Genomic DNA, 19,876 nt, shown 5'->3' with positions numbered 1-19,876 from the left:
ACCCCAGCGTGCCCAGGACCTGCTGTGTCTCCAGGCTGGAGCAGAAACTGGAGGGGAGCCAAGTAATACTGTGGAAGCAGAGAGTTAAGTTAAGATAAGTTCACAGTTGACTGATTCACTGGCTTACGACCCTTTTTCTGGACCTGGACCATTCTCCCTCTTAAACCCCGGACTTTCTGACAACCTCCCATTGGTAATGAACTTTGATTACGGACTGTGACTACAAACCTGCCTTGCCCCTGTCGTGCTTCTGTTTGCCCGATGTTCGGCTCCACATTTACTGTTATTGTTAGTGCTTGTTTTGTAGTTAGGGATTGTTGACGTTTAGTTAGTGCTCGGACAGAGCTAGGTTTTGTTTTCCTTTTTGACACTGTGCCTGCCATTTAGGTAAGCAATAAAACAACAGCAAACCTGTTTTGTACCCTTTGCCTGCCTTCCTACTGTGTGTTTCAAGACCAGACCCCTGCCTACATACAGCCCTTTCTTGTGACGGGCCCCCCAACCCGTTACAATATATATATATCCTGTATTTGTAGATGATACATGATTTCTATATGAAAAGAAAGGTTACAATAATAGGCAGTAATTATAAATATTCACTATAAGGGGCACTGAGCTATACAACTTATCAACAGGGAAACCCTGCAAAAGTACTGAATGGTGGTTTTCTGCTGGTTGTTGGCTTCTTGCATATGTGATCCTGCACCAGAATAAGTCAGTCGATTTATTTAATTGTGCAGCTCCAGGCAAGAACCTCTATCACCAGGGCTGCCTGCTATCAGCCTTAATTTTAAATGAGCATACCTGCCTTTAAAGCTGTAGTTAGTGTTGTGAATTAGTCTGTTTCTCATTTAAAGCACAGAGGTCTGATCAACACATTTATTGATAACTGTGTTCAACCAAAATAACCACAATCAGGTAGAACACAGTTATTAACCAGTCAATCGGTGTGCCTTCATGTAATTCTTGGAGTGAAAAGAAAGTCGCTGAGAGCAAATCTCTGTAAAACATTTTTTTTTTAAATTCAACTTACACGACTTGCTCTCAACAACTCTTTCTTTTCACTCAAATGATTATGGGCTATCACATACTGAATAGTGTATTACTTTAGTAGGTGAACTGTTGTGTAAAAGCTGATCACAGTTTAAAGGGTGTGCTTTTAATGCAAAGCAGTTATGATCAGACCTCCATGATGCAAGTGAGAAATGGATACAAATGAATGGACACAAAGTGCTAATTACAGATATTCAGAAGACCGTAGAAACTAGGTAGCCTTTTCGATCAACTTTATGTTCTTCACCACAAATCAACAGAAAAAATAGTTTTATTTCCACAGAATGGTGCGCATTTGCAACATGGGAATCTATAATTCAATAAAGTGGAGCTTGTGCCTGATTTATGTCGTGAATGGTCACAAATAATTAACAGAGACCATCCATCTAGTACTGAGTTTTTAATTTATGATAAGCTAGTGGGGTTACCATTTTGTTTTCATCCAGGCCTACATTTAGATGTAAAGCATATTAAAACAAAAAGGAAGTAAGACTTATCTAGATTAACAGAATCTCCTCAAAAATCAGTGCTGTTTAAGATTCCAACAAAACCTTCTTACTGTTTTGCATTTCACAATAAAACATATACAATAAAAGAAGCAAGAAGACTCACAAATATGATATAATATTCCTCACCTATAAACATACTGTATACAGACCTTGAAAGCTGGGTCTAATAGCTACACAGAAATTAAATGAAAGAGACAGAGAAGTCCAAAGTAATCTTTCCCACAATGAAACTCTACTCAATTGTTCTCCAATTTTATGTCACATATTATTTCTTAAACCACATGTTACTTCTTATATTGTTAGCCTGGGGCAGGTTTCATAAAATTCTGTCATCGGGGCTGTCTCCGAACCTATTATATTGTGAGCAAAGTGAAAATGTGTTGGTACAATAAATTCAGCTGGTGACCTTCTGCTACTGTTTTATACTCCTGGTTACTTTTTACATCATGATTGAAATACTTTGGGAATGCTCCTTCTTGTGAGTCCGTTTTCATGCCTTGTAGAAAACATCACTTCATATAATGAGCTGGTGATCTCTTTCGCAAGCAACGTATGCATTTGGTTAAGTATATCATCCTTATACACTATATAAGAATATTTGTCACTAGTGTATATTGTATTAGTAGTTAATTGATATAGGTGGTAATGTTAAACTGAGCCTGTTTTACTGTTTATTATAACTGCAGGGCATTCTCAATATAGCAAAGTATGGTAAACAGACACAACCTGACTGATGACACGGTCGGCAAGATTAAAAGCCCTGAGGCAGTCACATGTGCTCTCCAGGCTCTCGCCACAGCTGAAGTATGAAGTTATATAATGCATTCAACCAAAGCTCTGATACAAAATCTCGTCGGATGTAAATGTCAACAGTGCTCATGAATTGCAGGGATTGTTTTTTTTTTTTTTTTTTTTCCTGCTCTCCCCATTAAACCATACCAACCTGAGGCCATAGAGCACGGTGCCATCGGGATGCAGGCGGATCATCCGGTTTTTCACAGTGACGCCATGCACGAAAGACTTCTTGTCGTTTAAAAAGTAGGTGTCGGGTACCCATAGTTGATCTGCTACCCGGTTATCCAGTGTTAAGTTTAGTGGAATTCCTGAATATGCCAGCCTCTTGTCTCTCCAGTATTGTTGAAAGTACATGGTCAATGTGTAGTCCTGCAATAAGAAGCAAAGAGAGAATTAGTCATCAGAGTTCCCCCCTCCTGTCCTTCCATCCCAATTATTTCCCATTGGAGCCACAAAACCAAGTGGCTGTTTAGTGTTCTTCTAAATCAATTTCTATTTATATTTCTTGTTGCACAATTCAGTCCTTGGCTTTCAAATTTTATACATGAAGTGTGATGCCAGATGTTCTAAATCATTAATCTACCTAAACTCTACTTGTCTTCCATTTTTCAACAGAGTGCAGATCTGCCGGTGACAAAGTGATGTTGCTCTGATGTTTTAATTACTTATTATAGAAAGTTTTGTCCTTTTGGCCACCCTTGCCTTTGTTTAGGGCTCACTCACATGTCCTACAAAAAAACAAACAAACAAACAAAAAACCTCTATAGATAAATGACTTTATCTGGTCTACTTGGAAAGAGAACGCTGTGCATGTGTTTTGCTTTTGAATGCATCTATATTTGGCATGTGATTCAGAATAAGGGAATTAAACGGATCTATGTGTCCCATTGTTTGTTACGTATGTAGTACATCAGCCATATAAATAGATGGCTCCTGCCCTTGAAACCCTTTACAAAACCTTTTTTTCATAGTTTTTATTTTTTATTTCAAATGTATTACTTTATGAAACAAAAATCTGAATGAACAGATTGGTGGAGCTCCTGGTGTACAGAAGTATATATTCAAATATTTACCAACAAAGAATACATAAAAAGTTCAAACAGCACACCATCATGCATATATCCTTTATTTGTGTTACGATATTCTTCAATACAGAGGAAGTCAATTCTTACACAAATAATTATATTTGTAGCGAAATAACACTGCACATAACCAAAGTATTTTGTTTGTTTGTTTCTTTCCTATGTTTGTTATGACAACTAATACACAGTACACACCACTTATATTACATATTAATTCTGGATGAATGGAATATTGCAAAGTTCTTGTATTTGCTCCTGTCAGACTGTATCTATAGTATCAAGGTCAAGGTATAAGGAATAGAATAGTCCAGTACATAAGTTCCCGTGTACTCCCTTTCTACTTAATTGTCACTTGTATCTATTCATTGATTTACATGTGCATTTTTAATATATAATATATAATATTTTCTATAATGATTGTGTGGGGAAATGCAACTCAACTAAATGGAATGGACTGACCTTTGTTAACTGTGAGCGTCATTGATTTGTCTCGACAGCAATACGGTTTAATTTACAGCAACATTGTTTGTACTGAAATATCCCACACAAGATGTTCGATAAACACTCATCCCACCAAAACACGTTTCTGCTTCTGAAATATGAAATAGAGGTGCCCAAGATAACTCTCTTAGTACCACTACCACACACAGTTATTGTTCTGTTCAAAGACAACGCAACAATTCAAGTACACAGTGAAACAAATTACAGCTGGGGATGCAGAATTTGAGAAGCGAATGAGTTTCCGAATAACATCAAATTTGTGAATGGAGAATAGTGCTCACAACATCATCGCAGTGATTCAACTCAATGCCATAGAACATCACTGGGATTAAATTTACCAGTCAATTTACACCAGCTGAGACCATTGTTGAACTAGAAACAGAGTTCTATTCTTCTGTCATCTGTACTAATGCATTTAGTATTGTGTCCCAATATTATCGGTATATATGTGTGTGTGTGTGTGTATGGGTCTATATTTTTTCTTCTGTCACAACTGTATTTCATTTAGGGGGCTTTCACCAGTCCCCCGAAGACAAACTACACTGAAATGAAAGCTAGAAGCCACAGACCAGAGCTCAGAATAGATTTTCTGTTAGTCAGAGGTTTATTTATAGAAAAGCCTGATTCTGCTTTAGAAGATCATACTGTAAGGTTAAGTCATACATCTGGTCTATATTCTGTAGGAACACTACTGCCTCATCATTCAGAGGCAGTGCATTTATGCATAGATGGAAATAGATGGTATTGCATCAAAATGCAGACAGGACATTGTGTAAATATAATGAATATGTATTTTAAAATGTTGTATTTATTCCTTCTATAATACTACTTGACTGGTGGGCAATGTTTGATTGATATTGGCTGCAACCAATCAGTTCTGATAGAGTTAAGCTCATGCATCAATTTCAAATTTTCACTTGTATCTTTGTAATAAAAAAATTTCAAACTGCTATTAAGCCCTGAGTTTAATCTGTAAAGAAAATTGATATCCGAACTCGATAAACCATAAATATCGAAAGCGAAGAAACAATAACAGGAATAATGTTGACACCTTTACTTAAAACACACAGATAAATTGTGGGGCAGGAGATATGTCAATTTGTTTATTAAAGGGACATGATCAGCTGCTTTAAAAGTGTGGTGTTCATTTATAGTTATATAATAGTGTTAACTGAATAGTTGGATGTTTTATCAAAATATCACAGCAAAATAAGTGGATATTTTGAGTTGCAGAATTGCTGTACAAATGGAAAATAAATAGATATGTCCATGCCTTTTCCATTTAGATAACAATCTAGTCTAAAATATTTTCTTTGCCAAGCAGATTGGGCTCCAAAACACAAGCTATAACATATATCAAAATATGAATTAAATGGAATCAAAATGTTTTTTTTTTTTTTTTAAGCACGACATCAAATAATAATAATAATATCTCCCTTTCTCAGGTAAATTATTATAGTATTAATTACTGTCTAATGAGTATCATATAAATAAATAAAATAAATAAATAACCGGTGTAATTTAGCATTGTATTCCCTGGGGGAAATTAAGACCTGATATTCTGTCCTTTCAAGATGTTGTGAACAATCTGTTAGCATAATAGGGCCAATTTAAATCTAATTTACTAACATGTGTTTGAACAGGCCTTGCAAAGGAGCTCTTCCTTTGGGTGAGGTTTAACAATATAAATTTGCTTCTGAAGGAAGGAGTCGTGTGTCACTGCATGATAAACAACAGCAGTAATACAAGGTTAAATAATATCAAGCCTCGGTCTGATTAGTGAATGTAAAATGCTTGTAAGAGATCTCAGCTACAGACTAAAGGAAGTATTTCTGCCAAACCTCTGAGTTTAACAGAACAAACTATAAAATGTAATAAAGATCTTCTGAATTGCTGTGTTGCTTTCTCTGGTATTAATAGTGCTAATGATCATTTGTAAAATAATTATAATAATACAAAGCAAGAAAACAGCTATAACACATTTATCTGTGTAAGTTATGTTTTAATTGGGTCATTTGAATGTGTTTAATTTAAACATCTTTAAATACATCCATTCCCATTTAAGAGAGAATAGAATACCTGAACTTGCTCAGATACTTCTCTGCCACATCCTTATGTTAATTCTCATTGGAAAGATTTGTATCTCTGATATTAAAAAGTAAACAATTTTGTAGGTCGAAACAGAAATGTGACAAATGTCTTATGAGGGCTTTTGCCAGGCTTGCTGATGATTCTTGCTTTAAAAAAATGTAACTTGAATTTATTCAGTCATGTAGCTTGTATGTGTTTCAAACACCTAATTGGCTTTGGTACATGATTTTAAAATATAGTCTTAAAAAAGGACTTCCGTTCTTGTTGAGTAATCAGTCAATGGTAAAACCACTCAATGCAACACAGCTCCACCACTTTATAATATTATAATATATTGTCCTTTTTTCTTCTCTTAATCCATTTCAGAATATCCCTGCTTTAATATGAAATGTAGTTTTTGAAAGCATGGAGATGTGCTGAATTAATTTGCCATATTGAGAATATTCAGCAGTTCCCATCAAGCAAAGCATTATTGCTGAGGATTTAGGTGCTGTACAGATATATAGCTAGGAGTAAATACATGCTTGGAACAAGTTATTTATAATTTAATTGTCCTATGCTCTTGTGTCGGGTTGGCTCCATTAATAAAACCATCAAAGTTAATACCGAAGTGACTTTGATATGATGCATTTCCATTCTGCTGACTAATAATACCAATCAAATACTGGTTCTGTTTATTAAATTAAATTGCTATATAAGGTAACAGGAAACAATTTGGAAATTGCTTCAGAGACTTTACTTGCTTGCTTATTTAATTTTACACTTCTGACAAATTCAAATGATGTCCCACTGAAATTGTTGACAATGTAATTGTCATTCCTTTCAAGTTGCACTGCTTTAGCCATATATATATAGATAGATATAGATATAGATATATATAAAAGAGTTATGATCCATGAATCCTGTATATAAAGTGTTTACTTTTATTTCATTTGTTCACTTGGTTGTATCCTTAACGCAGGACAGTGAATATTTTGCTTTGCTATAACTGCTAAGCAATTTGATCTTTTGGGAAGAATGCAAAATAAATGAGAGATCGTCTGTTTGTAAGACATAGTTTGCACATTTTTGATTAGAGTAGTCTTTACGCTTCATCTTTATGCTTAATCCTCACATTGGGAAACATCTCATTACATCTCATGAAACATAATTTATCAGCAAAACACATATTACCTATAAGAATATTCACATTTCAGGAAACGCTTGTCTTCCTTGGGGAATGTTTGTTAAATATATTAAAAGGGGAACAGAATTACTTTTGTGCTACTCAAAAAAACAATTTGTGAACCTAATTAGGAAATAAATTTGTCTCCATGAATCCATTTACACAATCATTTTATAAATCCTGATCTTTCCCCTACTGTGCTTACTCTCTTATTTATGATTTATTTTGATTTTTTTTTATCTACGAAGTCAAACCCTCATGGTAATGGCTTATACAAGAAGTAACAGCGTAGGCAGAATGAATCAACTGCAGTGAAACTGGTGATTACACAACGATCTTGGCAAGCACAATAACAGAAACATAATCAGACATCAGAGCTAGGGACTCGGGCACACATTTCTTATGACTATCCAATCACATGGATTCCTGTGCATTTCAGACATGCACTTAAGGATCGGTTAAAGCATATCACACAAACATCTTCAGCTATTCCTGGCAAGATGAAATCTTCCATGTGATTCATTTCGGAGGCAGTTCTTACACAAGAAAGAACATAAAAGATTTAAACAGCAGTGGAACTACCCCTCCAAACAAAACTAATGCATACAAATATTTATCGTTTTCAACTCTACAACCACATTGTGTTTCAAATAAAAGGCCAATCCTACAAGAGAAGCTTTGGGGATACCAGAGAACATTTTAATGTTTTCACATAAATCATTTTAAATTAAAGGGTTTAGAAGACAATGTGTGGTTACTTCCACCTCTGTAAATAAACACATATTTTCATACATGGACGATAAAATACAGCAAATGTAGCGCCCTGTGATGATCAGACACTCAATCCAAATGGGTTACAAACAATGTAGTGGGATGATATCATACCATATCTCTCTGTTCAATCACGGGAGCACTAAATTGCACATATGGCAAGAGCAGTCTGGTACAACTCTGACAATTTCATAAGATTGATTAATGAAGGCTGCATAGATGAGCAATAGCCTTCCACAACGCGCACATGTACAGTACTGCCATTAAAAATGCTGGTATGAAACGCTGACACGTTTAACTTATAAAATATGAACACTGGGTTTTTAAGACATCCCTCCCACATCCTACTTTCTCACCTCTGCTGGCAAGGGAATGGGCCTGTTCAACATATTAATCATTTTTTTTAATTCTTCATAACAGCTGCAGGAGAGACAATGCGCCAGCTGTTGGCTTTGTTCTGAAGAATCCCATCTTTAAACGTGTCAAAAACCTCTTCTCAAAAGATCTATAAATCACAGTGGTGTCATAAAAATACACCAATAATGAGCAATGTCACTCTCCAACAACAATTAAAATCTCAACATTTACTTAATCCACTTAAACAGGGTGATTTTTTTTTGTTTGTTTTACAGCAAGTTCAAAATAGACCTCAATGATTTCAGTGTGGTCATTTAATAGCAGTCATACAGTAGCTACTATCAGAGATACAAGCGCACACTCCATTTCGGCTGCAGGATGGGTTTTACTGACTCCTTTAAAGTCATCATTCCTAATGATGCTGACTAATGTTACGCTAATCTAATTTCCACCAACATCTGCTCACATTAAGTTTAAACAGATGTTCTTAATTATTAAAAATAATATGAGCTGTATTTGCAAATATGTGTATCTTAGGCCTGAATAATTTTTTTTTTTTTTGTTGTTGTTCAGTTACTCTGAAGTAATAAATACATACATACAAACATACATACATTTTCTTAAATAATTAAGAAATCTTAAAAAGGAATACAATTTCAAACACCAAGCTTTTTTAATTGTTGGTATTGTAAAATGTATGGCCATAACAGTCCATAATAAGATGCTACAAGAACTATGTGGAACCATTATGAGAAAGATCAAGTATCACAAACATATCTTCTATCATTTACAATTAAATCTTATCCAAATATAGCCAAATATATATAAATTAGCATGGTGGCATGACAAATCTTTATATTTTGAGTAAGACATCAGTGCACCAAGAGACAAATGTACTTTGTTGTCTGACATTTTACTGCTCTGTTTTTCAAGCAGCTAGTCCAGGAAGCCTGTGATTTCTAAAGCAAATGGACTTTTCACCTGTTACCCAGGCAACTGATACATTTTTGTAAATCACAGGATGAATTAGAGCATTTACAGGGCACTTCTCATATAAAACAAACAAAACAATCCAAATATTTACTCAGGCTTTGTAGCTGGAACAATAATGCTATTAGATTCCCATGTAAACAAATGCCACATCCTTCTATAAGACAAAGTACTTCCAGGCTAATATTTAATGTGCATGTATTAATCTTACAAAAACGCTAAATGAGAACATTAAATTGACCTTCGATAGGTATCTTTATGAGATGTAAATATTGGTTTAGGTCAGATTATTTACAGCAAGACATTTGCAGGAACACATTCACAACTTAATGCGTAACCTTGAAATTTCAAATTGAAATTTTTAATTATTTGACTTTGTGTAAACCTTGTACAAAAAGTGCATGAGACGATATTTCTCATTCCTGTTGGTATTGCAGGAATTAAGTCAAATTAGGGGCCGGATTAAATCAAAACTTTGACCCACCCGCTAATAGAAAACTACAAATCTGTACATAGTAGAGGTTACATTTACGATTAGAAGAAAGTGGCATCTTATAAAAAATGAAGCCGCAACTGAGTACAGTTTTGTAGTTTTCTATTAGCGGGTGGGTCAAAGTTTTGATTTAATCCGGCCCTAGATCAATTAAAAAGCTTTCACAGATGAGTGTTGTTATTATTATTATTAGTAGTAGTAGTAGTACAGTTCCACTCTCATTTATCCGTCACTCGTTAGAACAAATTTAGTCCCATTAAAAAACTATTTGTTTAACTGCCAAATTCGCAAACCGCTATCCGACAAAGAAGTTTGAATCTCAGTTCTTGTATTTAGTACTCATTAGTCCGCCATGCGATGTCATCCAACGTGAATTGAGAAAGTTGACTCTTCGAGATGTTTTTAGTTCTTGCCATACTATAACATCACACCTAGGTTCACAGAATAAAAACAAGCAAGAAACGGCTGAACAGAAGGAAATGGAAAAAAGGAAAGAACTCATCTCATAAATTCCTACAAATATACATCACTTTGTAAGGCCTTGTGTAAATAACAGAGTGTAAGACTGTGATCTTATTTGGGATTCTAAAAGCTAACATTCATATATATAATTTAAAGTTAAAGGCAAGTTATGCATTGTTATGGCAAATGGGAATACCAACAACATACACACTCTACAACACATATATGATTTCCTTTGCACTCCTTTTGCCACCAGAAGCTGAAAAGCATGTAATGTCAACCACAAGATTTTCACTTCAGCCATGCTCTGGTTCATTCATAAATTCTGCAGGGACCTGTTTTCCCATTCGTGTGAACTTCTAATTATTAAAGGTCAGTGGTATAGGACTTTAAAAGCAAAAACCAAACTGTATAGATGGGTAATTCTATATTGTAAGGAATATCTTAATACAAAATAAAAAAGTGAGTGTGTGTGAAAGTAAAATGTTAACACTGCCCTGCAGCTCCCCAAACCCTAGGGAAGGAAAGTTACCGGGGCACACCTGATCGCCTGTTCCCTCAATGACTGGCTCCCCTCCTCGATAAAGGCGAGGCAGGAGGAGAGCTTGAGAGGGACAGTGAGAGAGAGAGACACGGAGAGAGCAACAGAGAAAAAAGACTGCACAGACTTTTGGATTTGGACTTTAAATTGGATTTTGGATAATGAAATTGGATTGGTTGCTAGTGTGTGTTGTGGTCGTATATATATTAGTTACTTGTCTAGTTTGGGACCTGTGATCTGTACCCCCCTCTGTGTTTCCTGAACCCACCCTGAGAACTCGAACGCTGTGTTCAACCCTCACAGTTGGTGGAGAATGTGGGCAAGGCTATGAAGGCCAGGAAACAAGGAAAGGAAGAAGAAGAAAAAACATGGAGGCACTGGCAGCTCAGGGTGCTTGCTGACCTGTAGGGATTTCCCAAATCGGAGAGGGAGACACTCGCCGCATAAGAGAAGTAGGAGCTGCTGACGTTACTCAGAGCCAGAGGGGAAAATACAGTGACACACCACCAGCTAGAGATGGAAGAACTGCTACATCTCCCCAAAGAAAAGGGAGGAGCCACTGTCATTCCCAATTCGTGTAGTTGAGGAGACAATATGAGAGCACTTCTATCTAGGATATTAATCAATGGGCTACCGCTTCTTCTGATCAGATAAAACTAAACCAAACCATCAATGCTGGGTCTCACACGATCTGTTCTATGACTAATGATATGCTAGACAGCCTATCCGTGCACAACCTTTTGTTTAAAACTTCAGAAGATGTACACTGTCTATTCTAATGGAAATCAATCCTTCTGAAATGATAATGAAACAGGTTTTAACTATAGAACGGAGATCCCTACAATGAAACGGCCTTGATCTTCTCCTAACGTCTCGAAGAATCATTACAATAAAATGTGATTACACTGTACATGGATGTGACACCGACTAGAAACTCATGTAACACTATCAGCATGAGTTTCAGAAGGGGCAGTAATAGTAACAAATTTTGCAGCTTGACATTTAAGGCCTAAATTATGTAACCTCATGAATTCAATTGAAAAGTTGAAGAAAATACATGCATTACACTTTTCAATAAAACCTTTGAAAGGAGTCTTTATGTGACCCCAATACATGTTAACAAATTAACAAATGTGCAGGCCAGTTTTTAGCTTGACCCCTTTAAATATCACTCAGCATTTATCTAATTTGTATTCGAAGACAATATGATCTCAAAAATAATATGTATATCACCATCAGCTTATATCGACCCACTGCTGGATGGAGGCCTCCCAAGATGTTTCCACTTGCTTCATAATACAAATAATTGTATGTGCTGTAATCTACCCAAAATAAATTAAAAATAAACAGTCACAATGGTTTTAAGAAGAGAAACAATTCAAAGGTTAAAGGAATTTGCCACACATGAATAGTTTAAGAACCACAAAGTACAGAAATGTATTTAGTGAATATATGTTTAATCTTGCTTCAATCCATGGCTGTCTTAACAGTTTACTGTGAATACATATAAAAGATGTAGATGATACATAATTTATTGTGCACAAAAGAAGAACATGCATTTAAAAGATTCAATGATGGCTGTAAATTTAATGCATTCCAATGGCATTCGCAGCCCCTTGCACAACCTCCTGGGATTCTCCCAGCTGCAACCCCCACACCCCGGATGACGGGAATGGAAAATTAAAAATAGCACAGGGCTTGCTATAAGTCGTAGTCTGGGGATTTCCTGATGTCACTGATTGTCTGAAACAAGAATAACACATAAGGAAGGTATTGTGTCATCGTGTCACTTATAAGCATGAAATCAAATCCTCCTCGGTGAGAAGAGCAGCGCAATACAGATTCCCCTGCTGCCCCTCTCTGTCACAAGAGAACAGCAGAAATAATACAGGGGAAATAGATTTGGATAGAATCCCAAAGGCAAGACAATAAAGAGCCACAAAGCAAGTGCATAACCCAGTGCATCACTGAGCTTCTTCCTCCATGATGGCTGTGTACAGTAACCTGTATCTACCCTGGAGACAAAATCACTCTAGAAATTATATTTTCCCATCAAGTAATCACAAAGACAACACTGAAATGTGTTTCTTTTTTTTACAGAATTAGTCTAAATCAAAACGGGACTGGTTAATGTGGGGTCACCACAGGACCTGCTGTGCCTAATTTAACCTGTTCCCACAGTGCGTGGGGTGTATGAATGTTTTGTGAAAAGGCATTGTGTAGTGCATCAAACCCGGATGTTTTCACCTGTAACTACATCAACCCAGCATCCATAGCAAGCTGATAACTTGTTTTAAGTGAATCCGTAAAGCAGAAAAGAATACAGGTAGTGGTTTGTAAGATAAAATACATACATATTTGATCTTATGTGACTTCTGCACTCACAGCTCTGCTATAACTCTCCATTGCAGTTAATTTAGTAACTGCATGCATGTATTCAGTCCCTTTCCATTAAATAAAATAACCAAAAATGTTTCACTAGTCCAACGCCCAATGCAGTAGAAAATATTCTGGGAGGAATCTGAACACTCAAGCCTCAGAGTATTGCTGTGATTGATCCTGAAGCACGGCCAAGCTCAAGTCTCAGTCCTGCTCTCTTACATTTCCCTTTTTGAGTAAAAAATGACGGCTCTTCCACCTAATTTCTGCTGCCTGCACTTACTGTATATTGTATCATAGGACTCAGTATAAAAATTGCCATCTATGATTGTATATAGTACATAAAACAACTTGTTTTTATTGCACCATCCATCGCTCGGGTAGTTGTATTCTGAACGTGCCATGACTATGTTTTAGGGTTGTTGATTTTTTTAAGGCTCCACAATACTACTCCACACTCCTACTGCCCCAGGACAATAACACCCAGGTTTGGGTTCATTCTGATCAGATAGGAAGGCAAAGGTAAAGCTTACACACTAAGATGTCATTTTTAAACCATCCTCTCTGGACTTCTGCTCAGTTTACTCAATAATCAGAACAGAAAAAAATGTGTGTTTCCTCCAAAGGTTAAACGTAACTGAAGTTTTAATTTTATTTTATTTAAATAGATATGTTAGAATGTTTGGTGTTGCCTGAAATCCCTGCTGCTTCTTCCTATTGCATTTAATAAAATTAATCCAAAAGTGAAAACAGTGTCAAAAATATGTGAAACCATTTTAAAAGCCCTATAATACATTGTGGCGTCAAATATTTGCTGTTACTTGCAAAAAGAAGATGCAGCTCAGAAACAATTTTCAGTGCATAATTAAGTACAGCTCTCATACACTTTACATTGCTGCTTTTAATCCAAAAATAAGTCTTCCAGACATCCCAACATCTCGAATAACTCAGACCGGATCTCAGATCATGTACTGTTAAATCTAATGCTTAAAAGCCCTGTTTCTCTTTTATTATTTATTTTTGTCTTCTTGCTGCTTATAAGCAATACCATTTCCACTGCCAAAATCTGATTAATAAATCTTGGATGCTTATGATAATGATGGAAGTCTGCATTAGATTCAACATGTTACAAGAGAATAGTGCTGGAAAAGCCAAGACAAAAAGTGCATAATTTTTACACACACATTTGAGTTGACAAGGTGATGGTTTTATTACAATCTTTGGTTTGTCTGGCAACCAGATAAAGAAAAGAGGAATGAAAACAGGTTAAAGACAAACCCAAAAGCCTCTACACATGGCCACACACACACCTACAACATTGAGGACACCAATAAATAAACCTAAAATGAGCTCTAACCCATAAAGATCGGTCTTTAGTTAATCAGAGAACAGTTTAAAAATAAGAAATCATGTTTGAGCTACAATAAGTAATAATACTTTGTAAGAAAGCCTTCTGCCATTGAGAAATCATTGCCTCATTCACACAGCAAATATAACCTATTTGTAAAGGACCTGTTTCACTCCATTATCAATGTCCTGCAGTACTGTTGCTAACTGCAGTTTAGCTCAGATCCTGATCTGTTTTGAAGGGACATTAAATCCTTATGCCTTTAATGCAAGAGGGTGCTGTGTGAAAAAGCAACTGTAATCCTGTAAGATGCAGAGACATAAAAGAAAACAATATCTATCTCTCTACATTTACTATATGATTCTTGATCCTTTTCCAAAATGTGCATTACCACTCACCTAATTTGTCACAAGCAGTAAGCTATATCTCAGTGTCTACAGGATATTTGAAGAAATCGAATAATACAATGAATAAAGGAACTAATGCATTCTCGTTTTTTTTTTAATTCATGATGACATCCTTAAATGTTTTCCTCAATTATTACTGTGAGTGGAGGCTAACAATTAGTCAGGTTCTTTCCAACAATTATATTGATTGCTAGAAATCTGAGACTGTCTTTGAGTGCAGTGAAGAGCAGTGCATTGAACTCTTTAAACACAGCATTAACCTGGGTTTTGCTGCTAATATCCCAAGCTTTTTTCTCATGATGAGTTACTTCATGAGAAATAGAGACACATAGTCATAGGCTACAGCCTGTAATATATACACACACAAACACAGACACACACACACTTTCCAAACACATAAGGCATCAAACAAAGCTATGGAAGGTATCATTTGTCAGTATGGTGAATGTTAGAGAAAGAGAGAATGATCTGAAGAAATGATGATCTCAGAAACTAAAAGGTTATTGCCCTCAACCTATTTGTTGACTGCTATAAAATAAATTCATAAGAAGATGAACATCCATATTTGTGGTGCATTCTCCATCATAAAAAAGTTGCAGGCTACTGAGGTTGTTACCCTAAAAAGAAAACAAGTTTTACTCCAGCGTATACTCAGAATAGCTGTACAGGAGCCTATATCAAAATCTAGGGCATTGCCCTGACTGAATCTTCACAGAAGTCTGTCATCAGTGGGACACGTTGTCTCCGGGACCACCATCCAATGTCAGACGTATGAATCTGGGGTACATGGCACTCCAATGAACAAAGACATAGGTTTTAACTAGCACACCAGCAGTATGTTCAGTATAGAAAAACTGAAGCTCATGTCAAGAAGAATGTCGTCCCTCTGGACCGGGAAACGAGAACATGGATCTGTTTTGCTTTAGGGCTGTTTTTCCTCCTGCAGCTCTGGTGCCCTCATTAGAATGGAAGGGTGGATGGATTCCAACCTTTGCCAGGATATTTTAGGCAATACATCTGGTGTCCCTTGATCACAAATTAACTTTCCAGCAGGGTAACAATCCAAAGCACACATGCAAATGTACGACCAAACGTTTCAGGCCAGTATAAAATTCACATTCTTCTTTGGCTTTCAGAAATCTCCAAACTGTGATGGGACGGTATGAACCAAATCAAGAAATTCCCAATCGCAAGTGCAAGCTGTGCAACCTGGAGGGGAGTGGCAGAGATTCTGTGAGGAGAAGTCGTCAAAATCCCTAAAGCCTGAATCTATCACTTTTAGTTACTATAAGTTGTAGTTACAATTGAGGAATCAATGTGGAGGTAACTGTATATCAACAGTATACAAATATGTGTGTGTGTGTGTGTGTGTGTGCCCTGTTGTCTTTCTTTACATGTTTAAACATCAGACATTGACATCAAGAGGCTTAGCTGAAATGGTGAGATTAAGAGCCTAGCTATGGCAATGTGGGTGGCTGTTTCTGCCTTTAAGTCTGCTTCTTTGTTTTTAAGGAGAAAGATCACATGGAAGCCCCGGGGCAGCTTTCTGGATTCCTCTCTGATATGCAGAGGCATTGCAACTGGAAAGAGCGTGTTAGGTTACCCTGCATAACATCACCGCCCCACTGTATCGATGTGCACAGCTCCAGTACGTGCCGCTCTAACACTCTGTAGGTGAAATGTCTTTAGTCATTGGATGTGTGTAGTAACTATACAGCAGAGATGCAACAATACCAGATTTAAAAGAAAAACGCAGTGATCATTTGAAAGTCGATCATGCTCTGAAACTCGGTATATTACAATATGGGCAGCTTCCTTGAAACGGTACCAACCTGTTGGCATGATAAATTTGAGATTATCTAGTGATGCTTCATGGTGCCCACAATCCTCTTTTGCTTTGTTTGTTTTAACGAGCGCTAAAGAATAGAAAGAAGAAAGAAAAGATAACTGGGATTTAACCATCATCAGCATCACCACCTACAACACCATTTATGATGCACACAACTCCTTTGTGCTTCTGTTGTTAATTTCACGATTGTAGGTTTAGGAGAGCCTTCAATTATTCTCCATACATTAAGGAAAACATTTATATAGATATTGTGTACTATACAGAGCAGTGATACAGAAAAGCTGGTCTTCAAGGGTCACAATGTTGCCATTTTTGTTGTTGTTGTTGTTTTAGACTGGTGATGTATTTAATCATTCACAGTTACTAACCTTCGGGGCTTCTTAACAATGAGAGAATCAAGAGTCCAGTGAAACCTGCAGGTTAAGGTTCCCCTTGGTATAGACTGTATGTCCTTTTCAGTTACCATTGATTTCCTTCCATGGTTCAATATGAGGAAAGTTATCAGGGAATATTTCAGCATAATTATAGGGCAGAATGAATAACAAATGTGTAGATAAATTAATCATGAGAAAAGTCATATAGCCATCCTCTTTGACATTTTACTGGCAGTGTATTCAATAAATTGTGTTTTGAGATTTCAGTCTAACAATAAGACATGCATTCATTAAACAGAGGAGCCTGTTCTCATAACTTAGAATGCATTATCATTATTATTGTTGTTGTTGTTGTTTATTATTATGTTGCCCGAAAATAGTATATTCAACTACAACATAACGTGATATTTATAAAGTATATCTATTATAAGCCACCGACAATAAACGTCAATAAGTGGATTTGCTGGAAGAGCAGCAGTGCTTTTGTTGTGACTAAGAAGTGTAACAAGAACATGTTTGAATGTTGCAACAAACGTGAGAAGCCTACAGCAGGTCAAAATCTGGAGATAATTATTTTTGAACAAGATCTGAATAATAGGCAAGGGCTAGCTGTGCAGCTCTTCAGAGATCTGTGAACCAAAGGCATAGTTAAAAAGAGACTGGGTTAGCCAGACTTAATTACAGTGCCTGGGAGGTTTAAATGTACTGAATTACGACAATATTTCTTGTAGTTTATTGTACATAGAATGTGAAAATTCACAATTTCTTCACATCGCAATGGTTTTGACAATAGAGCGGTCACCAACCATATAGCTAATTTTCTGGCCGGTATTTTGAGAGATATGAAAGGAGGGACAGCTCGTGACTATTTGGTTCCATTCTGGATTCATGACGTGATCGCATTAGAGAGCCTAAATCCTTACAAACACTACTAATTAGTTGAACATCTGTTAGGGAGTTTGTGATCGGAAGGTATTTTTAAATGTGGAAACATGCAAACTATGCACATAATTCGTACATTTCTGCAAAGGTTGATGGAGTTTCCAATAAAAACAAGAAGATACAATCTACTGAAATTGTGCTGTTGTGGGACTTGTGTTACTTAATTAAAGTATCATGCATATCTTGTACAGCTTTTGAAATTTGCCTCATCTGGCGGATCTGTACTAATTTATCAGTGCTTTAAGAAAGTAATATGATGTTCAAGAGAAGGCACCCAATATGACGAGTCACTACTAGTGCACGGCACGCAATGAAAGTCCAATAAGAGGGTGACAATCAAGAGGTTTAAACTTTCATTTAAACACTGTCACTGCTGACATAGTTCCTTTATAATAATGTAAAAATGATACAAAAATAACCAATGGCTAATATTTGATGAATACCACTAATGTAAATGGTACAATAACATCACTATTATTACCAATATAATGGCTACTTCTACTGTGTTAACTCTTCCACTGTTACTGTTAAAAATGGATTACTTGAGCTATTGTCTCCTACAAATGTCCAGCAGTTTTCCCCATTTTTGTCCTGGTTTGGTTATCTTCTCCTTGTTTTACCAATATTACAATTCTGCTAATGATTCAGAAACAGGTGACATTCTCAGCTGAAGGGAAGAGATCACGAAAGGAAGAACACTAATTCTCCAGCAGTTAATACATCACATCTCAGTATGTGTTGCATAAACTTCACTTCAAAGCATGACATTAAAGACTCTGTGTGAAAAGGTATGTGGGAGTGGGGCCTTTTAATTTTAATACTGTCAGGTTTATAGAAATAACATTTTTATTTGATTTTATTTACTTCGTTGAGAGAGTAAATGGCTCTCAAAGATATTTGCCATCAAGAAGAAAACCAAAAAAGTTTATAAAAATAATATGGTGATGTGCAAGACGTTATTTCCAACATTTTCTAAAAAAGGAAACAGATTTTAGCCCTGCAACAGATTAAATTAATTTTAATGCTGCTTTCTCTGTTATCTAAAACAGCTTCTACTGGCATAATGTGCCATTCTAATGAGCTACCATCCTTCTTGTAAATTCGCATGCATGCTGCCCTGCCTGAAGCCTTTCCATGCGCTGGCTGTAACCATGACAGCGGGCTATTTGAACAGGATTATAATGTATTCTGGCAAAGCAAATTGGACAACAGTTATACATATATATATATATATATATATATATATATATACACACACACACAGGTATAATATATCTAATAGAGATGTGCTCCCCCTTTTGCCCTCAGAACAGTCTGAATTCATTGGGGCATGCACTCAACAAGGTGTCGAAAGCCCATATTGGGCCAACATTGCTGGCCCATATTGACTCCATCGCTTCCAACAGACGTTGCACATTGGCTGGTGGTGGATCTGTACTCCAAATAGCTCGTTCCATCTCATCCCACAGACACTCGATTGGATTGAGATCTGGGGACTTGGGAGGCCACTAAAGTGAGCTGAATTCAATGTGAACATCTTCCTGGAACCATTCCTGGACAATCCTAGCCTTATGGTGTTCTCCTGCTTAAAGAATCCATTTGTAGATGGATACACTGCTGCCATGATGCATTACTGATCCCCGGCAGGATGGATCCGTGGACTCCTGTGGTCTTCACCACATCTTGGTTCTCCCATCAGTGTGAAACAGCAAGAAGCGGAATTTATCCAACCAGGCAATATTTTCCCAGTCCTCCGTTGTCCAGTGT

At 36.5% G+C, this 19,876-nt stretch overlaps 1 protein-coding gene across 4 annotated transcripts in view; it reads right to left on the bottom strand.

The window, feature by feature from the left end:
* The window catches only part of gabrb3 (gamma-aminobutyric acid type A receptor subunit beta3), an 86,074-nt gene that overhangs the window by 29,821 nt on the left and 36,377 nt on the right, over window positions 1–19,876 (bottom strand). For all 4 annotated transcript variants that reach the window (XM_066706092.1, XM_066706093.1, XM_066706094.1 and 1 more), the window contains one exon: window positions 2,506–2,726. In XM_066706092.1, the coding sequence (XP_066562189.1) occupies window positions 2,506–2,726 (221 nt within the window). The remainder of the gene's footprint in view (window positions 1–2,505; window positions 2,727–19,876) is intronic.

This window comes from Amia ocellicauda, chromosome 6, assembly GCF_036373705.1.
Source record: "Amia ocellicauda isolate fAmiCal2 chromosome 6, fAmiCal2.hap1, whole genome shotgun sequence".
Lineage (NCBI taxonomy): Eukaryota > Metazoa > Chordata > Actinopteri > Amiiformes > Amiidae > Amia > Amia ocellicauda.
Note: the sequence above shows the minus strand (reverse complement) of the source record. Positions and strands in the feature narration are given on the sequence as shown.